Raw genomic sequence first — 26630 nt, forward strand, 5'->3', positions numbered from 1 at the left:
CAGTCTTGTTAAAAAAAACAAATCCAAGCTTCTCTACAGGAAAGATAAAATTCCAGTTTCATTCATTTCCTCTTGCCAGATCACATGCATTAGAGGTTTTATGGTATTATGACAAAGTCAGATCATTTCTAGCTAAAAAAATCCAAAAATCGTAAAGGCAGTTGAAGCTTAAAGCTCAAAATACAAATATTTCCAGCCCAGTAACAAATCAAATACATTTTATTAGTTTGCTCTTCCAAGTATTTTTACAGTTAAAGCAGAATCACAAATTTTGACCAGAAACCCTATAATTTCCATGCCCCTTGTAAATGTTAGTACAACCTATTCTACATAGGCTAGTAAGTACTTTTGGTGTATTAAAAACTTTTCAGAAGGCACTCAATAAATTGCATACAGTATTTCTATCTAAACATGTTAACTAATACCAGAATAGCACCATTTCCAGATTTACAAAAATGCTGCACTCTTATTTATCTAAACAATGTCTTTAAATGTATTAGTCTCCATGTGGAGTAAAAGCTGCCACAGGTTAATATAGGTCAAATATCTATACAAGTCTTTCTGACATATGAAAGGAACTAAGGCAGCAGCAAGGTTTCAAAATACTTCAGGTCTTGTAACATGTTCCCCTTCAAGTTGGATTGAGCAGCAAGTACTTTCAATCTCTCAAAAGTATACACAACTTACTTTCTGGAAGTTTAAGATTCAGACACCTGCTGATTACGCACCATGTACTAGTAATGCCAGAGGACTATAGTAATGTGCAGCTAATTGTGATTTGTTTTTTGAATGAGCGCAGGAAAACTTCAATGTGTTTCTCTGATTCTCAAATTCACAATTTAATGCACATTTGGAGAAAAATGTCCACAATGAAGAGTAAAGATAATAATCTGGCTACGCAAACTGACAATAACCAAATTACATGTACACAATGGCACTCAATTACAGAATGAGTAATGGACATTCCGTTTTTAAGCAATTATTCAACATTTGCATACAAATAGTCATTTGTAGTGCTAACTTCATTGCTGAAGACACATTGTCACAGGCTTTCATCTTGCACTCTCCAGAATGGTTTGCAAGAATACCAATTCAAAGAGGCAATGAATACTTATACTTGAGGAGAGGAGCTGATTAGTTGGCAAGTGGATGTTGGTAAAGGGACTGCCACGAGAATGCACACATTAAATGACGATAGCCAGTTAATTACCTGGCTTGAACCAAAACCTGGCTGCTAGCTGTTAATCATTAATTGACAAGTTGTCCACTCACCAACTAATCAGCTCCACTCAAAAATTGATTGGCTCCTTGCCAACTGTTCTGGAAGTGCAGAATGTCATGAAGCAATAAAGTCTGCACACTTGATATTCACATTCAATTATAGCCAACATTTTTAATGTTTCACATTTCAAGTACATTACAACAAATGTAGCTTTTATGCTCAGTTACTGCATCCAAAATGAAATTGCAATAGCTACAAACCCATATACTTGCAGAATTTGAAGTAATAATGTGGAGGTTCTTGAAATAGAAATCAATCAATCTTTAGTTTGAGACACAATTTGGCGCAAAGTTGGATATTTCAATCCAAATGTTCCCCCATTGACAAAAAAAAAGTGAATTTTTAAGTTGGATTCTTTAATTATAGTCAAATTAATTGCTCATTCTTCTTTGAATGCAAATCTGATGTACATCCTAAGAACAGGTACTTTCTATAGATTTTTTCAGGGGTTCTGAGGAATACTCAGTTGCTGAATGGGTCTAGCAGTAACCTACCACATTCCCCATGATTTGGGGTGGGGGGGATCCAGATGGGCTCATTTACTAATTTGGACTTAACAGCAGCGAGAGAGAAATTTGCAACCTTCAAGATCGGCTGTACTTTGATCTCTTCACCCAACCCTGACCTGACTTACAAAAGGTTAATGGGTAAAAAAGGCAGACGCAATGTGTTTGCACAAACTTAGTTTGAAGGACAGTAAATAAACTGGTTATGACAGACATACTGCGGAGTCTCAAGAACAAAAATTTTGATCCTGGTGGCCTCAGTCATCTCTGTTCCCACTCACTTCATACTTCATTCATTAAAACACAAACCTTGAGGGAAAAAAAAAGCCTTGCAATAAAAAAAAACAAAGCTTTGTGAAGATCCTTTAATTTCTCAGCAGGCAGACAACTTGGCACCATAACTAGACAAAAAGGAGCAGTCTGATGGTTATAACTAATATGGGGTCAGATTCATGGAATTTCCAAGTGCTACATCTTCTCTGTCGGATGTTTAGAGAACAGCATGTGTTTATATTAGGACTACCAAGTTCACAATCTCAATTAATCAGCTCTTTCAATTGCACCGTAGAAAACAAGAAACCAAAAAGACAAGAAACAAGACAAAGAAACACTAATAAAAAAAGTGACTTGGACACAATGCACCACTCAGCTCATTGACAAACAGAGGAGTGAAGGAGGAAATACATTCTACAGAATAATTCAACACTATTGTAGTGAATGAATGAAGACATGAGTAAACTCAAGGTACACTCCATTTACCAATACACCACTTAGGATTGCGACAACTCAATCAAGATATTACCAAATTTGCTTAAAATCTTATTTTCAAACCACTTTTTAAAAAGACGACAATTCTCCGGACATTTGCTTGACAATCTGCTAATGGTGGTTATCAAGGATTCTTCTAGCCCAAATGCCTTAAATACATCACAAGCATAACAGGATTAAATTAACAGCTAATAGGCCTGCTCTATAGAGAGCTCCTCCAGTAGTGCCAAAGTACATTGACCATGAAGTTTAGTTGTATACCTAAGTGTTTACATATGCTACAAATTGAGATTCCAAGAGAACAAAAGACTGCTCATTAAAAACAGCCCTTACAAAAGGGGTTGTTTCCCTTGATGCAAAAATTCAAAGGGCACGTTTTGATATGGATAATGGACTGGTGGAAACATTTATTGTAGATACACTTTTTAATCTTGATAAGAGGTTGATACATTGCTGACCTGATGCTAGTCACAAATGACCAAATACATATATCCAAGAATCTTCAAAGTGAAACCACAGTCTAGGCGAGAATGAATGGGGGCATCCTGAATTGTAAGTCAGCAGGCAAAATGTAAACCAGCTAAAGCTGACTCATCAGATCATAGTACAGAACTGGAGTCTAACGTTTAATAATTCTTCAGTGATCTCACACAGGCCAGTTTTACTGGCTCCCTATTCCAAAGCTACCAGTAACAAGAAAGTGCATCCAGGTTTTGCATTAGTAGTGACACACAAATTTTAAATCTTGTACAATATCTGCCATCTGTCCAAAGTGGCACAGATCATCATCATTCACACTAGAAGAGTGTGCACATAAAATTGCTGCACAACTTCAGATCCTCTCTGTATTGCATATCAATTAGTATTGGTAATAGACACCAACATACATAATCAAAAATTCAGATGCCATTGCTATACATTCAGAAATACATTGTCAAGAATCAAGTAAATTTCTTGGTTGGGGGGTAAAGGTGTATCAAGTTTTCTTTAAAACCCGCTCATGAAAACATCTGAATATGTATAGAGTTATTTCTGCAAGGTCAGCTATTTTCAGAAGGATTTTAAAAACAACAACATGTGAAATCCCAAGCAACATTTTACAGTTTACGAATCTGTCGATCAGTTGCGATAATCTTAGAGTCCAGGCGCTCGGTCTTGGTCGTCAACCGGTCAATGATCTGATCCTGGTCATCAATTTCTGATTGCAGGCCAATTGCCAGCCCCTTCAGACGGCCAAGGCCAGAGGAGAGCTCATCTGTGATTAGAGAAGAAAAAGAAGGAACATGACTTATGCCGAGATAACTAGAAAGGCCATTATAGAAGCTTTCACTATCGTAAGACATCTTGTATATAGTTATATGGTGATTGAAGTACTTCTGAACAGTAGTCACTATTGTTAAAGTCAGGAAATGTGTACAAGGAAGCTCATACAGGCCACATGTGAATGACCAAGTCATTTGTTTAGTTTAGATAACCTACAGTGTGGAAACAGGCCCTTCAGCCCAATAAGTCCACACTGACCCTCTAAAGAGTAACCCACCCAGACCCATTTCCCTCTGACTAATGCACCTAACACTATGGGCAATTTAGCATGGCCAATCCACCTGACCTGGACATCTCTGGACTGTGGGAGGAAACACACGCAGACACAATGTCGAAACTCCATACAGACTGTCACCAGAGGCTGTAATCGAATCTGGGACTCTGGTGCTGAGGCAGCAGTGCAAACCACTGAGCCACTGTGCTCTTTTCCTGTTGATTCCAGGATATACATGCTCATCAGTAAGGATAACTTCCTGCTCTTCTTCAAAAGAGTACAGGCAGCCACAATTCAACTGCTTACTCAAAAGATTACCATCTGGCAATGGCAACACTCCTTCAGTACCACATTGGAATGGCAGCCTAACTTCCTGCATTCAAACTCTTGCAATGGGACTTGAAACCACAAAATTGCTACCTCATAATTCCCTACTGAAGTATTCCTGACTGCAAGAGGGAAAGGTGATCTTGGAGGAAGTTTATTTCACAAAATTCACTTAAAATAGAAATTAGAACGCAACATGAATGCAAAAGAAATACAAGCTACCCATTACAGTTACAATTGGTATGCTTGAACCATTAATATAAATTTGAACTAGAATTTACAAAGAACCTTATCATTTGAATTATTTATTACTTTTGAGCACAGCAATTTGTAGTAGGAAATGCTTTATTGATTGGCAAAATAAAATTGACAAGTTCTTGTACTTGGAGGGACCAGAAGACAAGACATTTGTTACTGGCAATTAAACATGTGACCCCCCCATTGGACACTTTGCCATAACAGCAGGGCAGAGACTGGAAGCTCAAGAAGGGCAAAAGAGGGAGGGCCACTGGAGATTTCGTGTACCAGAAAGTGCTGCTGCTGTCAGAGATTAAAGATATTCAAACGTGCAACAATTGATCCTTCATGCAGTGGGTTATTGTATCGGTTGCAGGGAATACACTTGTTTAGAGGTTTTGTTTGGGTAGGGGTGATGGTGGTGTTGGACACAGTACTTGGAATTAAAAAAAGCTATAGAGACTTTAGACCAGTTGCTGATAGACCTGCTGAGTAACAACAGGTCACTTGTGGCATTAAAGATGGCTGATCATTGAAAGACCAAGCCATGAAGGAGGTGCTATTTGTGCCTCAAAACTACAAAAGTCTCCAGTAGGCAGAGTGACTCAGGATTACATCAGAATTAGATCACAATAGCCTAGTGCTTTAGTTCCATTTACCGAACTAAAAATATTTAACTTCCAGGGTTTCAATTGGTAATGTCATAGGGATGTTCAACATGGAAACAGACCCTTCAGTCCAAGTCATCCAAATCAGATATCCTTAATGTGTGTAATCTTATGTGCCCGCATTTGGTCCATATCCCTCAAAACCCTTCCTATTCACTTATCCATCCAAATGTTGCAATTATATCAGCTTCCACCACTTCCTCCAGCAGCTCATTCCATACGCTCACCACCCTGTGTGTGTAAAAGTTGCCCTCAGGTCTCTTTCAAAGTTTTCCCCTCTGACCTTAAACATATGCCTTCTAGTTTTGGATTCCCTCACCCTGGAGAAAAGGACCTTGGCTATTCACCCTACCCATGCCCCTCATGACTTTATTAACCTCTAACGTCAACACTCCACCTCCTACCCTCTAGAGAAAATAACCCCAGCCTATTCAACCTCTCCCTACTGCTCAAACCCCAGCAACATCCTTTTAAATCTTTTCTGAACCTTTTCAAGTTTGACATCGTTCCTATATCAGGGAGACCAGAATTAATGCAGTACCTGTCCAATATCAGTCAAATGACATTTTCTTGAGGTGTGGATGGGTGCAAGTTCTACAAGAAACAAATACATGGACACAAGACTACAATATGACAATGCCTTACCTAGACTGTTATCTATCTGTGCATGATAACTATGAAGAACATTGTTTTTAGAGTAACGGTCATCTTCAAGAGCAGCAGAACTGCTAGCAGCTCCAAAACCTGAAGAGAAAAACAAAAGGAAAATTAGCAAAATTCAAACCAGAAGGACTTTTTTCAAAAATTCAATTTTTAACCCAAGGTATTTTTCCAGATACTTCATTTTTGCACAAAACCAGAAAGGCATCTTCTCAGTAATTTAATAATTTTGCAGTTAGACAGACGATTGCCTTATGAGGATAGAAATGCAAATGCAAGAGAAGGGACTCTCTGGCATGTCATATAGCTAGTGCTGCCTAATCTCTGAACACAGAATTCACAGCCCACAGGATTGACGTACAGAAAGTGGAGTACAGAAAGGCATCAGATAAGCCTGGAATTGGAAACAATGATTACAGCAAAAGTAGAGGAAATTCAGCCCATCAAATCTTGTTGAACACTTTGCAAGAGCAGTTTAGCTAGCCCAACTGCTCAGTCCAAAAACAAACAAACAAACTACACGCCATTCAAGGAATCCACAAGCTTGTCTGACTTAGGTGAGTAGATTAGTGACCATCACCATCTAGAAGGACATAAGCAGATACATGGGAACATCACCACCTGGTTATTTCCTTCCAAGCCACTTCCCATCCTGTCTTTGGTGTTTTGCTGACCTGTGACTGGGTCAAAATCCTAGAATTCCCTCAGGGCATTATGGGTCTACCTACAGCATGTGGACTGCAACAGTTCAAGGCTACAACTCACCCCCACCTTCTCACGGACAACTTAGTGTGGGCAATAAGAGGTGACCAACCAGCAATGGCCACGTCCCATGAGTGAATACATTTAAAAAAAAATTGTACAGATTGTCAGACCAAGACACTTGCCGCAAAAATCCATCTGCCTCAAGGAGCCCAAGCACAAACATTCTCAAAGCAGGCAGACTGACTATTAGTTCCCATCATGTGTTAACAGAGGGAAGGCAGCGAAGGCTGTAAGGGAAGGGGTGTTTCTCAAATTGTAAACGTACGGGAAATGGTTTCCTTAATTATCAGCACTGGATCAGTGTGGGCACAGGCAACGTGCTTTGAAAGATCATCATTTCCTGTTGACAGCAAGAGGATCCTGGTATTAGCTACAACAATTTAGAAAAGAAAAAAAAAGGTGAGGAAACAGGAGCAGCTCCAGCAGGTAGTGCATTTAATGAAGGAAACAAAACTCTGGCTTTAATACTGGAAGTATAGAACTCTCAGACTGAAGTGAGCTTCTACAGTTTCTGGTCAGGTATGGAGTGAACAACATTGAGCCTTTTGTTAGTGAGGCTGTAAAAGTCTTAGAAAAACCATCAGGTTGGTTTACATGGATACAAGAAGGGATGAAGGCCTGTTGTGTGGTTCACTTAAGTTACAGCTTCCCCCACTACACCCTTTTCCAGCTAAAAACTGACAATATTGGGCAAAAGTGCCTCAGTGATTAGCACTGCTGCTTCACAGTGTCAGGTACCCAGGTTCAAGTCCAGCCTCGAGTGACTGTGGAGTTTGAACGTTCTCCCCACGTCGGTTTTTCCTCTGGGTGCTCTGGTTCCTCCCACAGCTCAAAGATGTACAGGTGAGATGGAGTGGCCTTGGGAAATGCAGGGTTACAGGACTGGGATGGGTCTTCTCTTTGGAGGGTCAATGGGGACTTGGTGGGCCTTAATGGCCTGCTTGGGATTCTTGATGGCAAGTTGTGTTACGTTAAAAGTTAGAATGATTTCACTGAGTAAAATTCCAATGAGTTGAAATGAAAAAAATCTCAAAAATTATATTTAATATTAGTAAAGTGCAAACTCATGTGTATCCAAGCCATTGCTGAAGATGAAATAGTTAAGGGCGACACGGTGGCACAGTGCTGCCTCACAGCGCCAGAGACCCGGGTTCATTTCCCGCCTCAGGTGACTGACTGTGTGGAGTTTGCACATTCTCCCCGTGTCTGCGTGGGTTTCCTCCAGGTGCTCCGGTTTCCTCCCACAGTCCAAAAACCTGCAGGTTAGGTGAATTGGCCAAGTTAAATTGCCCGTAGTGTTAGGTGAAGGGGTAAATGTAGGGGACTGGGTTGCGCTTCGGCAGGTTGGTGTGGACTTGTTGGGCCGAAGGGCCTGTTTCCACACTAAGTAACCTAATCTAAATAAGTGAAAAATCCAAACATGGAGACAAAAATAAAAGCAGGAAAGACTTACAGAAAACCATTAGTGATTGAAGTGGCCACTCCTACACTACAATATTATGTATATTAACATGAAGATTTTAAATTTATGCCAATAATTGAAAGACACATGGAAGTAATTACAATGCTGTACAAAAATCAGAGGACAAGGTAGCAAAGAACATGCATTTGAATTGTGTCTAAGTTGCAAAATCCACAGTCAGCAGCCCCAGTTCTGAACAGGAGCACATCACATCTTTGTTGGACTGAGGGCCAATATCCAAAAACAAATAAACCTCCACAATTAGAAGTAAAATTCTTATTTTTTAAACAAGTTAGAACGAGATATTAGATGTCTATTTCTTATAGAAATGTGGCTTAGGAGTTTGACTGTTTCTTTACAAAGTCATGGTTCATTAAAGTTTAGCTCATGATTAGTTTTCTTTGGAACTACTGCATCAATTTTGGTGCTTAATTATCCTTAAAAAAATAAACCCTTAACCCCAATATGATTTAAATCCTGGCTGTAACATCACATTCCACAAAGTAATTTGTGAACTCTGCAGTCAATGACATCCCACCTGCAATTTACATCTTCCAAAGTTCCCAGTTATAACGAAGCTATGGCTCCCTCAGTACAGCTGCCTTCTGCAGTTTTACCCTAAGCAGCCTGCCTTCATACAGGCCAGGCAGGCATGTGTTAGCTGGTCACCCAAACACCAAGGCCAACTGGGAATCTCAGCTCCAACGGATCACTTCCTCACATGGATCACTGGATGGCACAATGCGGTAACACCACAGTCAGTTCTCCCCTCTCTCTAGTCCACGAGAGGAGAAGCCAACTGCAATGCTCCTTTGTCAGCCTGGCTGGGATCATTTCCACTCAGATGCAAATTGAACAGGAGATCTCTTGCTGCAATTCTTTGAGAAATATTCATTTTAAAACAACCATATTAACTTGAATACATAACAAATCTTTGCGAATCATGTTTATTTCCGGCAGACTATTGTGATTAGTATAGAACATACAACACTATTGGTATGACACACTGGTGCCACCTAGTGCTGCAGACTAAATACTGCAGCATTATCACCTGCATTGCAAGTTTATCACCAGCAAACGAGGCTTGGTTAAATTAGAGAATTATCTGGGAATGCATTTCAAGACTACAGTTTGAAATCAAGGAATCAGGTCAGAATAGGTACTAACTTTTGCATAGGTAGAAATTTGGTTGGCTAATACGAAACTGATGGGCATAAATGGGCCTACTTCTCTTGTAGGTATATTTACATATTAAATAAAAAAAGATTTCTGAACACAAATTCCTCCCCATGGCAGCCCCAGACTATGTTTAGAAAGTTAAAATCCTATACCATTATAACCCTATTATTCTTACAACTGTGATACCTTAGATATTCACTCCAATTTCCCACTCGCTGTTGAGGGGGCTATAGTACAAACCCATCAAGAGGATCATCCTCTTATAGTTCCATCCATATAGTTTCATAAGAGATTCCTGGGGGATTGTCCAGAGTACTGCTGTCATGTTGTCCTTAACCAAAAGGACCCCTCCTCCTTGCTTCCTTTGTATTCTTCCTATGGCATTATACCCTGGAATATTAAGCTGCCAGTCCTGTCCCCACCTCAGCCATGTTTCTGTAATAGCTAGATTTCCTAGTCCCATGTTCCCACCAATGCTCAGAGTTCATCTGCCTTACCAAACAGGTCTCTTGCACTGAAATAAATGCAATTTAATTCATTAGTCTTATCTCATCTGTTGCTGACCTCTTGGTTGCCTTGTCCATTTAACATGCCCCCCTCTTATCAGTGTCAACCTTCTCTTGTCTCACGAGGGTCCCACCACCCCCAAACTAGTTTGGGGACTGAGTAGCACTAGCAAACCTTCCCACAAGGATATGCATACCGCTCCAGTTCAGGTGCAATCCTTCCCTCTTCGAGAGGTCACTTCTGCCCCACAAGAGATCCTAAGATGTAAGGCCCTGGCCCTGTGCACCAGCTCCTCAGTGACTCATTAATCTGCCCTATCCTCCTATTTCTTCTCACTCACACGGCACCAGCAGTAATTCAGGAGTTTACCGTTGACATCTGCTTTTCAAACCTCCAGCCTAACTTCTTACATTCTCTCAAAACCTGATCCGTTTCTCTACCTACATCATTGATACTGCACAACATCTGGCTGCTCACATTTCTCCTTTGAGAATTTGCTACAACTGCTCAGAGATATCCTTGACCCTGCACCATGGAGGGAACACACCACCCTGATGTCTCATTTACAGCCACGGAAACGCCTGTGCTTCAATTACAGAGCCCCCTATCACAATCGATAGTTTGGACTTTGACATACCCCTTAACAGCCAGACATGTGAACTGCAGAGCACAATTTCCACCAATATCCAAAACAGGATACTTGTTTGAAAGGGAAACATTAACAGGAGATTCTTCCACAACATCCTACCTCACCTGACAGTCACTCATGTGTACCTGACTGTACCCTAAAGCTATCAACCTCTGACTTCTGTATACTCCTCAGAGATCCACCTGCTATTCTGTGCAGTCGGATAAGAGCTGCTGCCAAACACCTGCCATAGACAGTCTCCAGGGACATTCCTGGTGAAGGGCTTATGCCTGAAACACTGACTCTCCTGCTCCTTGGATGCTGCCTGACCTGCTGTGCTTTTTTAGCCCCACCCTTTTCAATTCTAACTCTCCAGCATCTGCAGCCTTGACTTTGTCTCCATGGACAGTCAACCACTCCCATTGCCCACATCCAACAAGAGGAGCATCCCACTCGACTAAATGGCACGTCTGCCCCTTTGCAAGTTGTAGACTTAGACTTACCTCAAGAATAAAAACACTCAGCTCCAATCCCAGCATCTGCCACTTACTTGTGGCATTCTGATCTTGGAAACATTATCTATTGTATTAAGAGGACAATAGGAACAGATCAAAGTACAACCTTTAAGGAACCAACCCTTCCCCGAGCCACAATTTTACATTGCAAAAGATTAAAAATTAATATTCTTAAATTCCAAAACGTAGCTGAACTTAAAAATTCACAAACTAAATCTGTTAAGGCTCCAAAGTGAACAGCCTCCTAAACCTTTGCCAGCTCCGAGTGATGGCTTGCTGATCCCTCAGCCTTCTAGATTTGACCTTTCAATGCCAGCAACTCTAGGAACCCCCTACCCAAACCTGAATCTGTTGCATTCAGCACTGCAGAGATGCCACTCTCCAGAACCTGCAAAACTCCTCTACCTTCAACCTCTCCCATGGTGCTGACAATAATCCATTCTCTGCAACTTTTGTGTCTCCCTTCACTGATTGAATTGCTTCGTTTTTGTGATTTTTGTTTGAAACGTCTCAAGCTAAAAAGCCAAGTGTTTACGACTCTCACCTCCTTTTCACAGAGTGATAGCCTTCAACTGCGAAATCCTAAACCAGGACTAAACCTATAATCTCAGACCAGTGTGCTACCAACTAAACCATGATAGAGAGTTAAGAGTCAGAGATATACAGTACAGAAACAGACTTTTCTATCCAACTCTTACATGCCGACCAAATATCCCAACCTAATCTCTTCCCATTTGCCAGCACTTGGTCCATATCCCTCTAAACCCTTCCTATTCATATTCCCATCCAGATGCTCTTAGATGTTGCAATTGTGCCAACCTCCACCACTTCCTCTGGCAGCTTGTTCCATATACATGCCACCCTCTGAAAAAGGTTGCCCCTTAGGTCCCTTTTATTTCTTTCCCCTCTCACACTAAACCTATGCCCTCTAGTTCTGGACTCCCCTACCCCAGGGAAAAAAATGACTTTGCCTATTTATCCTATCCACGTCCCCCATGATTTTATAAAGCTCTACAAGGTCACCCCTCAGCCTCCAATGCTACAGGGAAAACAGCCCCATCCTATTCAGGCTCTCCCTATAGCTCAAACCTTCCAACCGTGGCAACATTCTTTTAAATCTTTTCTGAACCTTTCAAGTTTCTCAATATCTTTCTAATAGGAGGGGGGCCAGAACTGCACACAGCATTCCAAAAGCAGCCGAACCAACATCCTATACAGCTGCAACATGACCTCCCCAACTCCTATATTCAATGCTCGGACCAATAAAGAAAAGCATACCGAACACATTCTTCACTACCCTATCTAGCTGCAACTCCACTTTCAAGGAACTATGAACCTGCACTCCCAAGGTCTTTGGTGAGGTCCTGGGGAGTGTTGCTGAACATTCAGTGCTTAAGTCCTGCTCTGATTTGCCTTTCCAAAATGCGGCACCTCACATTTACATAGAATAGAATGAGTTGAATCCCTAGCGTGGAAGCAGGCCATTTGGCCCATCAAGTCCACACCAACCCTCTGACGAGAAACCCACCCAAACCCATTCCCCTACCCTATTACTCTACATTTACCCCTGACTAATGCACCCAACCTACACATTCCTGAACACTATGGGCAATTTAGTTTAATCAATTCACCTAACCTGCATGTCTTTGGTCTGTGGGAGGAAAGCGGAGCACCCAGAGGAAACCCACGCAGACATGGGAAAAACATGCAAACTCCCCACAGTGTCTCAAGCCTGGAATTCAACCTGGGGCCCTGGTGCTGTGAGGCAGCAATGCTAACCACTGAGCCACCGTGCTGCCCATTAAACTCCATCTGCCACTCCTCAGCCCATCTGATCAAGATCCCAATTTACTGAGATAACCTTCTTTGTTGTCCACTGCACCTCCAATTTTGGTGTCATCTACAAGCCTAATAACTATATCTCCCACAATCACATCCAAATCATTTCTAAAAATGACAAAGCAGTGTACCCAGCACCGATCTTTATGGCACACCATTTTCCAGCTGTCCCTATACCTGTGAACATCTGCCCTCAATCAACTTTTGAAAGTTCTTGCCTACTATCAAAGTTATCCTTCCTCCAATTTAGAACTTTAACTTTTAGATCTGGTCTAGTCTTTTCCATCACCATTTTAAAATTAATATCATGGTTGCTGGCATCTCAGTCATCTGCCCTGCCTTCTACCATCACAGCCCACCAACCCCCACCACCTCACTTGTTTAAATCCTCCCAAGCAGCTCTAGCAAATCTCCCTGCCAGTATATTAGTCCCCTTCCAATTCAGGTGTAATCCATCCTTCTTGTACAGGTCACTTGGATCCCAGAAGAGAGTCAAATGATCCAAAGAAACGTGAACCCCTCTCCCCTGCACCAGCTCCTTAGGCACACTGACTTCATCTCTATCCTCCTATTCCTACCCTCACGAGCTCATAGCATCAGGAATAATTCAGACATTACTAACCTCAAGGATCTCCTTTTTAAAATTCCTGCCTAACTTTCTTTACTCTCCTTTCAGAATCTCATCTTGTTCCCTTCCAATGTCGTTAGCACCAATGTGTACAATGACCTCTTGCTGGGCCATCTCCCTCTTGAGAGCATTCTGTACCCTCATATCTTTGATCCTTAACCAGAAAAATCTCATTTGTTTTAATAAGCTTGTTTTATTTAACATTCGGTATTAACAAATATTTTCATAATGAAGACTTCTTTCTCTCCCAAAGCGAAAGCAATGATTTTGAAAGACAGAGGAACCACACAACGAGCAATCAAAGCAGCTTTTGTAAATCAATCATTCAAACCCAGGACATGGTTCCCATGCAAGGCTAAAGAAAGAGGAGGTGCTAGCCAACAAACCAGATTTTTAAAAAGTCTGACATTAATGGTAAAGGAAAAGCTAATGGAGGAACACCAGAAGCATTTGCAATAAACTAAATTAGAGGCTGCTTGTGTCAAGGAACTACGATACAAGCTGAACAGAAACACTGCTTACCTTGGAAGATGGACAGAAATAGGACAGCAAAGGAGAGAATTTCATAAATACAATAAAGACAGAGTACAGTTGTCTTTGCAAGGACACAATTAAAAGCATGTCCGAAAGAGAGAAAAAAACCCCACCATAAATGAAGTGGTTTTAGTGGAGTTTAGCGAAGGACAGGCCACCAGTGTATCAAGAGTTGCAAAGAAAACATTGCGACAAACTCCTTACAAAATACTATTAGCACCCAAATGTTGCAGGGACAAAAATTAGGATGGATAAAAGTAACTGACTACAGGGCAGAAAACAAGTGTTATTGGTTACAGATTATAAATTTGTCAATTTACTCTAACAAAATAGGAGAAGCTGTGGATTCAGAGTGCATTGATATTTTACCTAATATACTTCCCGTGCAAAGGGGTCAAAAACAATGGCACGATTACACTTAACAGAGACTAAAGCATATACAAAGGAAATAAAGGGATGGTTAAGGGTAGACCTTTGAGGTCTAGAGTACACCAAGAGTTAGGGACTCACTAATACCTAGAACCACAAGTAACAATCGAATACAACTACATAACCAAAAGCAGCAGAATGTGAGGCACAGGAAATGATTAAACGTAATGCTCAATTCACATCATCCATGTTTGGTTCTGGTGAGGCACTAGGGAGACATTTAGAACTAGAGTACAGTTTAGAGAAAAGGCACAGAGCCAATCCCTCGCACCAGAGGACTGGATTTAGGAAGAAAACCTGGAAGACAGATCGTGAGCTTTTCTGCCTTGAAGGCAGATTACAGAGCAGATATTATTGAGATATATAAAGTAGTAAGAAAATTATTTTTGAACTCAACAGTAAGCAGGCTAAGAGGATAAACATGAGTTAGATGCCAGGAATGTGTTTATATGTAAACATTTTAAAAGAGCAAAAATAAAACAAATTAAAAGAACAGAGCTTGGGGAGGTAGAAAAAAATGGCCAAACAAAATAGACTAAAATATCCTCTCGTCTGTATTTCTATCTTTGGGACTGGACCTGTTTTCCTGAAGCTTTTCTAGTGTTCATTAACTTTTGGTACCAATTCAGTTTTATCTTTTAAAAAAAAATTTTCAAAAGGTCTCTGAACCATGTTAAATTTTGTTAGAAAAAGGTGCGTGTCCCTTGAACTCAAACACATTTAGTGTAAACCAATGAAGTGCCACATTTCTTGCGAGGTTGAAGTCCAATTGTTATCCCAGAAAGGTGATGATATCAAGCGGACAAAGTTCCTCTACCTGCAGAGGAAACAAACTCCAATCACATTGTCCTCCATTCCCAATCAAGTGTCGAATGATAGAAAAGTGTTGCTGAATAGCTAACAACTCAATGTGTTGATCACAAAAGATGATAGGGAATTGCACATTTTAAAAGAGACACAGTTTTATACTATAACAATCATTAGTGTGTTGATCGAACATGGGCAAATTCCACCATTGGGATTCAAACCCAGGTCTCCAGAACATTACCTGGGTCGCTGAGTTAACAATTCAGCTATAAAACCATAAATTGCCTCCCCAAACAAGGGGTTTTGGCTCAATGTAGGTATGGAGATATAGCTCCAAGTTAGATAGAAGCAACATACTGTGGATGCTGGAGATTTGAAAGGAACACAGTACTGGACAACCTCTCCACACCCAATGCCAGAGCTACTGAGTTTCCCAGGCACTTTTCAGTTCCAAGCCAGCGTGATGTGTTGCACAGGTGGAAAAGGCATCTGCTGCCAACATCTTGAGAGGCTAAGATTGCAAGTTTGGAAGGTGCTGTTGAAGGCACCTTGACAAGCTGCTGCAGGAGATACACAGCAACAATGGCACAAATGGTTAAGGCAGTGAACACTTAAGGTGGTGGATGGGGTGTTGACGTGGGCTGTTTTTCCCAATTGCAGTGAGCTTTTGTGGGAGCTGTAACTATCCAGCCAAGTTGAGTGAAGGAGAGGACACAATTACATTCCTGATTTGTATCTTCTAGATGGTGTGCTACACAGTCCACAGACTGACCTCCTGTAGCCAAAGTATGGATGGTCCAGTTATACTTCTGGTAAGTGGACCTCAGGATGTTGAGTGTGGGTGATTCGGTATTGGTTATGCTGTTACATGTCAAAGGAGATAGCTGAATTCTCTTGGAGAAACTGCCTGTGTGGGGTGCAAATTATTTTCTAAACACAAGCCTGAAAGTTTTCCAGTCAAAAGTGTGGTGGAAAACACAGGTCAGACAGCATCCGAGGAGCAGGAGAATCAATGTTTCAGCCATAAGCCCTTCATCAGGAACCATTCCTTTTGAAGGGCTTATGCCCAAAATGTCAATTCTTCTACTCCTCAGGTGCTGCCTGACCTGCTGTGCTTTTCCAGCACCACACTCGTGATGCTAATCACCAGATCTGCAGTCCTCACTTTCTCCTCCCTGAAATTTTTCCAGAGCTGACTGTATAGGGGAAAAACATGACTGGTCAAGTAACTGAAGAGTCATGAATAATACTAAACAAATATCACCATGAGCAGTGAACATCCCCACTTCACTATAAAAAAAAGGAGAGTAAAGACATTGATGAAGCAGTTAATGATTAAAGGAATTCCTGCAGCGATGTCTTCAGTTGGAAGAGAGGCCTCCAGCAATCACAGCCATCTGCCTTGATGCAAGGTACAACCAACACTTTGAATACCAGATCCTTCAGAACTTAAGAATGGTGGTTTATTTATTGAAGACTTCAAAACTGGTTTTAATTATTAGTTCATTTCCTTAAAATTCCACAAATCTAGTACAATTTCATCTGGTAGTTTTTCATTTTCTCATACTAAAATCATTTGACAGAATTAGAAATACAGCAGATACAGTTGTCAGCCTCATGTCAGACAGTATCTTCAAGAAAGAGAGAAGATTGATTTTTATGTTAGAAAAAAACGGTACCAAGGAATACGAAGGGAAAACAGATCTATGGCACTGAAAGGGCCCAAATGCCCTACTGTCATTTCCTATGCACCTTCCTCCATAGATTACCCTAGTCCTTACTAAACCTGTGGCAGTCTACCATCTTCAGAGATAATGGTTGCAATGCGGTGGCAAACAGTATTACACATTGGCTGCTGCAGCTAAGGAGCCCAATCTAGCATGACTGAGTCGGTCACATTTACTGTAGGGAAACACAATGGGCCAAGAAGGTGCAGTATTTTTCCACCTTTTATCTGGGTCTCCTCCTTTGCCAATTGAGCTGTTTATTTCTGTTAATCTCTTCCGACGTTCTTTAAAGTAACTGCAATTAAACCAGTTGTTTAGAGACCAACAGTTCAGAGTTTCCAGGATTAAGCACTGGCTGTTTGTTACATTCCTGAAGTACCAGAGTCCAAAGGGCAAAAGAAATAAAATAAACAAAACACACTGCAGTCTCAATTGGAAAAGTGAACCCAGACTTGGGTTTTCTGTTGGCATTCTCCAAGAAACATGGAAGGCTATTTGGTACCTGGCATACTGCTGGATAAGTCTGAAGATGACAAACTGAAAAGGGGCTTCACAATGGGCTAAGTAGAACGATGCTGAGTCATTCAGGTCTGCTAAGATTGCATGAATCACTAACTGCTGCCTCTATCAAATAAGGACAAAACATTTGACATTGGTCATGTCACAGACAATTCCGAATAAAACATACACTTGGCAGAGAGACCGGTGTAAAAAGCAGCCTGAGAAAACCCTTTTTATCCACCAGAACTTAAGATTAATGCTGCAGGAGGTACCTACGTCAGGAGACACGCAGATGCCGAGAAGACTTCCAACCTGGCCAGCTGCTGACCCTCCTGGGTAACAACATATTGGGTTAGTTACAGAACCCAGAGGAGCAAAAAGAAAAAAGTAGTGTGTTATTCAGTACAGTACTTAATCACTTGAGTTTTATAGAGCTCCAAGCATCTCCATTGTATCTTCAATGTATATACTGTTGTCTCAGATGGGCAACAGTACCGTTTCCCCCCCTCCACCAAAAAGAATTACCTGAAGTGTCAAGTTTCCTCAGGTTTGGATGGTTCGCTCGGTACTCATTTTCCTGCTGCATACTCTTATCCAAAGCATCTTTTAATCTATGACAAAATTTAAGAGATTTTAGAATATCAAATAGCTGATTATGTAGGTAATTGGACTGTAAAGTTCTAGAGTTAATAAAAAAATCTCTTGATGGGCTTTAACACTATTGCACTGTGTGGACATCTCTGATAACAAGACAGCCAGATTGTAGCTATCTGCTGCTAAAATTTGGGAGTGCTCTGAGCTACACATGGGATCAGCATGCTATTCAAAAATCTGACCAAAAACCCAAAATAATAATTGCCACACTAAGCGTCACTGGAACTGCACTATTTGGGCAAGTCGGAAATATGAATCAATTTCTTGACTTGTGCTTTGTAGATAAGAAACAGGCTCTTGAATTTCAGAGGGCAAGTTACCCACTGCTATCCTGACCTTGTCTTGTAGTCACAATATGAAGTGGTTAGTCTAGTCGAGTTTCAGCATGTTGATAGTCAGATTCAGCAGTGGCATCACTGAATGGCATGGGGTGACAGTTAGCCTTTCTTGTTGCACATGGTTAATGCCTGGCACTTAGGTCATACAGACACTACTTGCTAGATGTCAGCACAAAGCTGGATATTGTTCCGGTATTGTGGCATTTGGACCTGGACTGCGTCAGTACCTGAGGCTTCACAAAAGTCATTAAATAATGAGCAGTCACCAGCAATCAACCCCACTACTGAGCTAACAATGATGGGGAAGTCATTGATAAAACAACTGAAAAAAGAGTTAGGCCAAGAAGATCAACAAAAAACTCCTAAGGTAGTGTCCTGGAACCAAAATGGAGCAACCACAAACATTTTCCTTTGTGTCAATTATGACTTCAACCAGTGGATCAGCTTTACCTTGATCCCCATTGACTCCAGTTTTGTGGCCAGTACTCATTGAAAGAGGGTGAGAAGACAACTTATTTGAAATAAGATAGAGGTTTGACAGATGTAGCACAATTGTGCAGATTCCCATTTCCCACATCAAATCACTTTTACAGCTTATTTAAATCTAAAGTCAGAATGAAAGGATGTGTGGAACTTGGACCTAAGAGGAGGCCCAATACCAGCAGCATACACATTAGATTCGCAGAGCTGGACAGCATGGAAACAGACCCTTCAGTCCAACTTGTCCATGCCAACTAGACAGCTTATATTAATCTAGTTCCATTTAAAAGCATTTGGCTATATCCCTCTAAAACGTTCCAATTTATATACCAATCCAGACGCCTTTTAAATGTTGTAATTATACCAGCCTCCACCACTTCCTCTGGTAGCTCAATCCATACAAACACCACCCTCTGTGTGAAAAAGCTGCCCCTTAAAGCTCAACCCACCCTTCACCTGAAACTTACGCCCTCTAGTTTTGGACTTCCTTACCCTGGGGGATAAATAAAGATGCCAGCCATTTATCCTATCCATGGCCCTCATGATTTTATAAATCTCTAAAGGATGCCCCTTAGCCTCCGACGCTCCAGGGAAAACAGCCCCAGACTATTCAGCCTCTCCCTATAGCTCAAACCCCTCAATCCTGGCAACATTTTTGTACATCCTTTCTGAATCCTTTCAAGTTTCATAACATCCTTCCTACAGCAGGGAGACGAGAATTGCACACAGTATTTCAACAGTGGCCTGACCAATGTCTTGTACACTTGCAACATGACCTCCCAAATCCTGTACTCAATACTCTGACCAATAAAGGAAAGCATACCAAACGCTTTCTTCACTATCTATCTACCTGCAACTCCACTTTCAAGGAGCTATGAACCTGCACTCCAAGGTGTCTCTGTTCAGCAACACTCCTTAGGACCTTACCATTAAGTGTATAGGTCCTACTAAGATTTGCTTTGTCAAAATACAGCACCTTACATTTATCTAAAAATTAAACTTCCTCAGATACTCCTCAGCCCATTGGGCTATCTGACCATGGTTCTATTGTACCAGAGGTAAACTTCTTCGCTGTCCATGACACATCCAATTTTGGTGTCATCTGCCAACTTACTAACTATATCTTCTACATTCACATCCAAACCATTTATATTAAAATGACAAAAGCAGCAGCAGTGGACCCAGCACTTGTTAACATAAAGCTGGTTCACAAGTTTAGCTTTGACTTAATGACTTTGTGCAAAGGCAGGACCTGTTGAATTTATCAAATCTAAAGACTCCAAAACATGGTCTGTGGGGATTACTGGCTAGGCCAGCATTTATTATTATGTATACCCAAACTGTCCAGTGGTCAGTTAAAAGTCAAGCACATTGCTGTGGAGCTGGAGTCACATCTAGACCACATCAACTAAGGACCGATTTCTTTCCCAGAAAGACAATAGCGAACCAGATGGGATTGTCTGACAAAATCAGTCTCATGGTCATTAGTAGACTCAACCCCAGATTTTTATTGAATTCAAATTCCACCATTTTCCATGGTGGATTGGAACGGTGGTCTGGATTGATAGTCTAACAATAACACCACCAGGCCACTGCCTCCCCAGTGGGGCTGGTTGTTGTCACAAATGCTAGCTTATAATTGTTGAACAAATAGTTCCACTGACTGTTTAACTTAGATTTTTGTCTTTTGCTTACTTCATGTTTAAGACAATAGCTTAAATTTTCCTTTACTTACTAAAACAAAGAGGGAACGGTTTCTAGACTAGGGAAGGAAGTTGCTTTATTCTGGCACAAAAAAAGAACTACACAACTTCCTCATGCACACAAAGCATAAAGTCATAAATGAACAGTGGCCTTACCGACAGCTATGTCATTGCCCCACTCTACTGTAACCATCAAGTCAGGTGCAATGTAGAGTGTAGGAGGGCATGCCAGGAGCAGCACTAGACAGACAGACATTCCTAAAAATGCCACATCAACCTGGTGAATCTACCAAACAAGATTACTTGTGTGCCAAACTGCATAAACAAGTGACAGGCAGAGCTAAGTGACTTCACAATCAACAGATCAGATCCAAGCTCTACAGTCCTGTCAAATTTCATCATGGACAAACATCACTTGAAACCAAAACCAAAACCAAGTAGGTTATTGAGAAACAAGTCCACACAGATCCTGACTTGATTACAATCTCAGTTCAAACATGGTCAAAAGAGCAGAGTTGGTGAAGTGGTGAGAATGACTGACCTCAACACCAAGGCTTTTATCGATCAAGTATGTCATCATTAAGCTTTGGTAAAACTGGAGCCATTAGGAATCGGGGAAAAACATTCTGCTGGTTGAAGTCATACATGGCACAAAGAAAAATGGCTTTGGTTGTTGGAGGTCGGTCTTCTCAGCTTCATCTCTACAGGAGCTCCTCAGGGTAGTGTCCTTGGCCTAACCACCTTGAACTGTTTCATCAATTACATTCCCTCCACCAGAAGGTCGGAGTGCAGATGCTTGCTGATAACTGCCCAGTGTCCAGCTTTTGAGCGTGTAAATCTTCAACTAATGGCAAATGGGTTGACTATGTGAATTAAGGGGTCTTGTCAGTATTTCTTGAACCAGGATTTTATTTAAATCAGTATGAGAGAAGGCATCCTTGGGCAAAGGTGAGGGTTTGTTTGGATTGGGAGAGTTTTTGATTCCTTGGCCCATTAGTCAGTCAATCTGGTCAAAGTTCTGTTGGACAAGCAGGCAGCATTGTGGGGTGTTATGGCTTAGTTGGTTAAAGCATTTATCAAGTTAGTAGGCGATCCTGGGTTCAAATCCTAGCAGTATCTCTTCGTCATTTTAAAGCTCCCTTGATTAACCTTTTCTCAGAGGCCAAGTTGCTTTCCCAACTGGAGCTGTCTAATAAGGCAGAATCTTTCCAAGGATACAGGAGACAGTAAAACGTTGAGGAGCATTTATGACTCCACAAATATAGAAGCAATCTATGCCAAACGCAGCAAGTTTAGGTTTGGCTGTCAAGTGCTAAGTAACATTCATGTCGCACAAATGCTAGGCAATAACCACTTTCAACAATAGAGAAACAACCATCATATCTTAACATTCAATAGCATTCCCATTGTTGAATCACTGACCAGAAACTGAACTGAATTAATCATGGGTACTGGGGCAAGGCTCTTGCAATGAATGTTCCTACCACTGAGCCAGGCGGCCTGGGTTCAAGGCCCACTTACTCCAGAGACATCACAACATGTGTGAAAGAGGTGATTAAAACGATTTCCAAGAGCCGGAGGTTAGGAAGCTGGGGTTAAACAATGTTATAAAAGTAGTCTGGCAATAACCAGAGTTCAGATAAAAGAACCATCGAGTTGCAGTGGTACATTTTTAATCACAGTGCTTGTTTTTCTTGATGCCAAAACCAGATGTCTTCACATCTGACTGAAGACATTTTAGTTAATTCAAATGGAAAGCATTTTCAATTCCAGTTCAGATTACTGGGAAATTGCACAAGTCAAAAACCTAATTACAGCAGCCTTCAGCATACTAAGATTACTGAGGTGTAATATTTGTAGTCAGTTTAAAAAGTAAGGATTGATTGGATCTTATAACTATTGCAATGCAATCTTATGATCATTGGTTTAAGTTTATGTGGAAGGAAACCAACACAAAAGCTACTTTAATTGTGATGTGCATGCTTAAAATAAATTAGAGCACTGATGCAAAACTAAACAGAGAGCTTACATTTTGAACTAGTGACATATGGGTTTTCACTTGTGTGAATGAAGGGATTTAATTATTAACTTGACAGCTTCGCAGGGGCCATGGTTTATTTAAACCAGTGCAAAAGGCATCCTTGATGTGAAAATGGGATTTCTTTGCATTGGGAGAATTTTATGAATTGACAGTACACATTGAGAAGCATTAGCTTTCTGTTTAGAAGGAACAGGGTTTTTCTTTCACTTCAGGGAAAAACAACTTACAGCTTGAAAAACTTATGTTTTTCTGCCCTGAGAGATCCTGGTTGAAGATAAAAGGTATGAAACAGATTGGCTTCGAGAAAGGAATTAGAATCATGTTTCCAAGGTTAGGATTTGAGTTTTAAAAGTTACATTCAAGAGTGTCTGATTAGAACACAGTTAAATTTGAAGAAAGTTTAAGCTCAGTCATGTAACCCATCAGGAAAAGAAAAGTCAAATTCTTTGACTGGAAACTGAAAAAAATTGTCAAGTTAAACCTATAACTATGATACAGGAGAGAATTCTGTTAACTGAAGTGTTGAAATAAATGGGATTGCGTTGTTTCAAAATCTTGAAAATGGTCTATTGTGAATAGCTTGGTAGATTCTATTTTCTCTTATTGAAGATAGTAAATTTCTGTTTTATTAGATTAGATTACTTACAGTGTGGAAACAGGCCCTTCGGCCCAACAAGTCCACACCGCCCCGCCGAAGCGCAACCCACCCATACCCCTACATCTACCCCTTACCTAACACTACGGGCAATTTAGCATGGCCAATTCACCTAACCTGCACATCTTTGGACTGTGGGAGGAAACCGGAGCACCCGGAGAAAACCCACGCAGACACAGGGAGAATGTGCAAGCTCCACACAGTCAGTCGCCTGAGGCAGGAATTGAACCCAGGTCTCTGGCGCTGTGAGGCAGCAGTGCTAACCACTGTGCCACCGTGCCGCCCGTATTGTCAAAAGCAAATCTGCAGCTTTGCATACTTGTGTTTCAGTAAAAGATTACCTTGTTAAGTAAAAACAAAAAAGCCTCCCAAGCCATATTTCAGTCCGGGATCGGACTTGTCCAGTAACATTAGCTGGGATCACAGCGCAATATCCAAATTACACGTTAGATACACAAAAGCAGAACAGCTCAATCATTGCCAAATCATTCAATGTAAGAAAAATGTTTTAATTAGAAACCAGTCCTGTGACACTTACAAAAATAAAAAAAACTTGTCAGTTCAGAGCAGACCAAGTGTAGAGGAGTGAGGAGAGATGGAGGTCAACATTATTGACTGACAGAGGGTGAACAAGCATCTGTCTTCAGAGGATGCCACTGAGAAAGAGGAAAAGTAGGACTGCAGGATAGAATCTGGGAAGTCACAGTGAGAAGTAGCAGAGAGAAGTGGAGACGGACAAGGAGAATGAGGAAGGATGGTCCGGGAAAGGAGGAAGAGGATTCTTACCTGCTGCATGTTTGTGTTTCAGGCACTCGAGGGGCTTGTGGTTCTGGGTTCTTAGATTTGAAGTAGTTGGTAATGCCACCAAAGATACTCTTAATGCTGTTGATGTGTCTCTGGCTAACTTTTAAATCCTGGTCCATCTTATCCACCATATTCTCGGATCGCTTAAGAGATTCACCTTGTCGCAGTAGTTCCTGTGGAGCATATAAACCAAATCTGTAATAACCATAAAGACATGAGGTCCTGCAGTGAATGTAGGGAGTTTGACAGGAAGTCAAAAAGCATAAGATCATAAGACACAGAAGCAGAAATTAGGCTATTCGATCGAATTGTCAATCACAGTTGATAAGTTTCTCAACCCATTCTCCCACTTTCTCCCCATAACCCTTGATCCTCAAGAACCTATCTACCTCTGTCTTAAATATATTCAGTGACCTGGCCTTCATAGCCTTCTATGGCAATGAATTCCACTTCTCTTCCCTCTACTTTTCAAACCTGTGACCTCAAAAAGGTAGTAATGACTGGATTAGCCATGTGCTAGAGACAGTTGCGACAGCAGGATAGGCCAGATGAATGCCTGGCTGAGGAGCTGGGGCAGGGATTCAGATTTTTGGATCATTGTTATAGTTCTAAATTGGGGCAAAGCCAATTTTAATGATATTGGACAGGAACTTTCAAGAAGTTGATTGGGGAGGCTGGCAAGGAGGTGGCTTTCGTGAAATGAGATAATAAAAAGTGAGGACCAGCTGTTGGTGCGAAGGGGAAGGTTGGCAGAGTAGGGAACACAATGAGTAGAAGTATTGAGGCTCTGATGAAAAGAGGCGACATTAGGTAGAGCCAGCTGGGATCAAGAGAATCCCTTAAATATTGGAGATTTATGACTAAGAGGGAAATCCTGAGGTGGCAAAAAAAGGGCCATGTGATAACTTTGGCTGATAGGGTAAAGGAAAATCTAAAGAGATTCTGCAAGTATTGTATATTAAGGACAAAATAGTAACTATGGAGAGAATAGGGCCCCTTAAGGTTTAAGGCCATTGTGTGTGGAAGCACAGGAGATGAACGAGATCCTAAACAAATATTTCTCATCAGTATTTACAATGGAGAATGATATGGAAGTGAGAGAACTTGCGGAAATAAACAGCGATGTCTTGAAAAGAGTCCATATTACAAGTGGTGGTGTTGGAGGGATTGAAATTCATAAAAAGTAGCTAAATCCCCCAAGACCTGATCAAATGCATACCAAAAGGTTTTGGGAAGCTTGGAAGAAATTGTGGAGTCCCTAGTAGAGATACTTGTATCATAGACAGCCATGGGTGAGGTGCCAGAAGACTGGAGGGCGACTAAAGTTGTGCCATTATTTAAGAAAGGCTGCAAGGAAAAGTGAAGACACTACAGACCAGCGAGCTCAACATCAATGGTAGGTACGTTGTTGGAGTGGATTCTGAGACAGGATCTATCTGCATTTGGAATTAGGGCTAATCAGTATGGCTTTATGCGTGGAAAATCATGTCTCACAAACTTGATTAAGGTTTTTTGGGAGATAACCAAGATGATAAATGAAGGCAGAGGTGGTATTATCTACATGGACTTTAGCAAGAATCTGCATGGTTGACTGGTTACTAAGGTCAAATCACATGGGATCCAGGGAGATAGCCAATTTTGAATCCAGTTGGCTGACAATAAGAGACAGCAGATGCTGGGAGAAGATTGCTGTTCAGACTAGAGGCCTGTGACCAGTGGTGTGCTGCAAGGATTGGTGCTGGGTCCACTGTTGTTCATCATTTATATAAATGTTTGGGATGAGAACACGAGGGACAGTTAGTAAGTTTACAGATGGCACCAAAATTGGCAGTGCAGAGGATAGTGAAGGTTTTGTAAGATTACAACAGGAACTTGATCAACTGGGCCTGGAGCAGGAATTTAATTCAGATAAAATGTAAGGTGTTGCATTTTGCGAAGACAAACCAGGGCCAGACCTACACAGCTAATGGTAGGGCCTGGGGAGTGCTGCCATACAGATAGACTTCAGGCTGCATGTACATAGTTCCTTGAAAGTGGCATCACAGGTAGACAGCGTGGTGAAGGTAGCATTTGGTATACTTTATTGGTCAGAGCAGGGTACAGGAATAGGTATATCATATTACTGCTGTACAAGCAGTTGTTAAGGCCACATTTTGAATACTGCATACAATTCTGGCTGCCTTGGTGTAAGAAGGATGTTATTAAACTGGAAAGGGTACAATACAATTCTGAGATGCCTGGATATAGTGTGGTGTGAGAATGATGTTTCAACAAGTAGGAAAACTAGGACCCAAGGAGACAGTCTCAGAGTTAGGGATGACCCTTTAGAACAGAGATGGGATTGGAATTTCTTTGGCCAGAGGTAGAAAATCTGTGGAACTCTGCCACAGAGGACTGTGGAGGCCACATTGTTGAGTATATTTAATATAGATACATTTTTGATTGATAA

The 26630-nt window shown here is 41.2% G+C and overlaps 1 protein-coding gene across 1 annotated transcript in view; it reads right to left on the minus strand.

Annotated features, from left to right (window-relative positions):
• Positions 1-201: 201 nt before the first annotated feature.
• snap29 (synaptosome associated protein 29) overlaps positions 202-26630 on the minus strand; it is a 32162-nt gene continuing 5733 nt past the window's right edge. The window contains exons 2-5 of the mRNA XM_072587802.1: positions 24164-24354; positions 18032-18117; positions 5971-6069; positions 202-3811 (exon numbers count right to left, since the gene is read on the minus strand). Of these exons, the coding sequence (XP_072443903.1) occupies positions 3654-3811; positions 5971-6069; positions 18032-18117; positions 24164-24354 (534 nt within the window). The 3' untranslated portion in view covers positions 202-3653. The remainder of the gene's footprint in view (positions 3812-5970; positions 6070-18031; positions 18118-24163; positions 24355-26630) is intronic.

The sequence above is a fragment of the Chiloscyllium punctatum genome, chromosome 17, assembly GCF_047496795.1.
Source record: "Chiloscyllium punctatum isolate Juve2018m chromosome 17, sChiPun1.3, whole genome shotgun sequence".
In the NCBI taxonomy this organism is placed as follows: domain Eukaryota; kingdom Metazoa; phylum Chordata; class Chondrichthyes; order Orectolobiformes; family Hemiscylliidae; genus Chiloscyllium; species Chiloscyllium punctatum.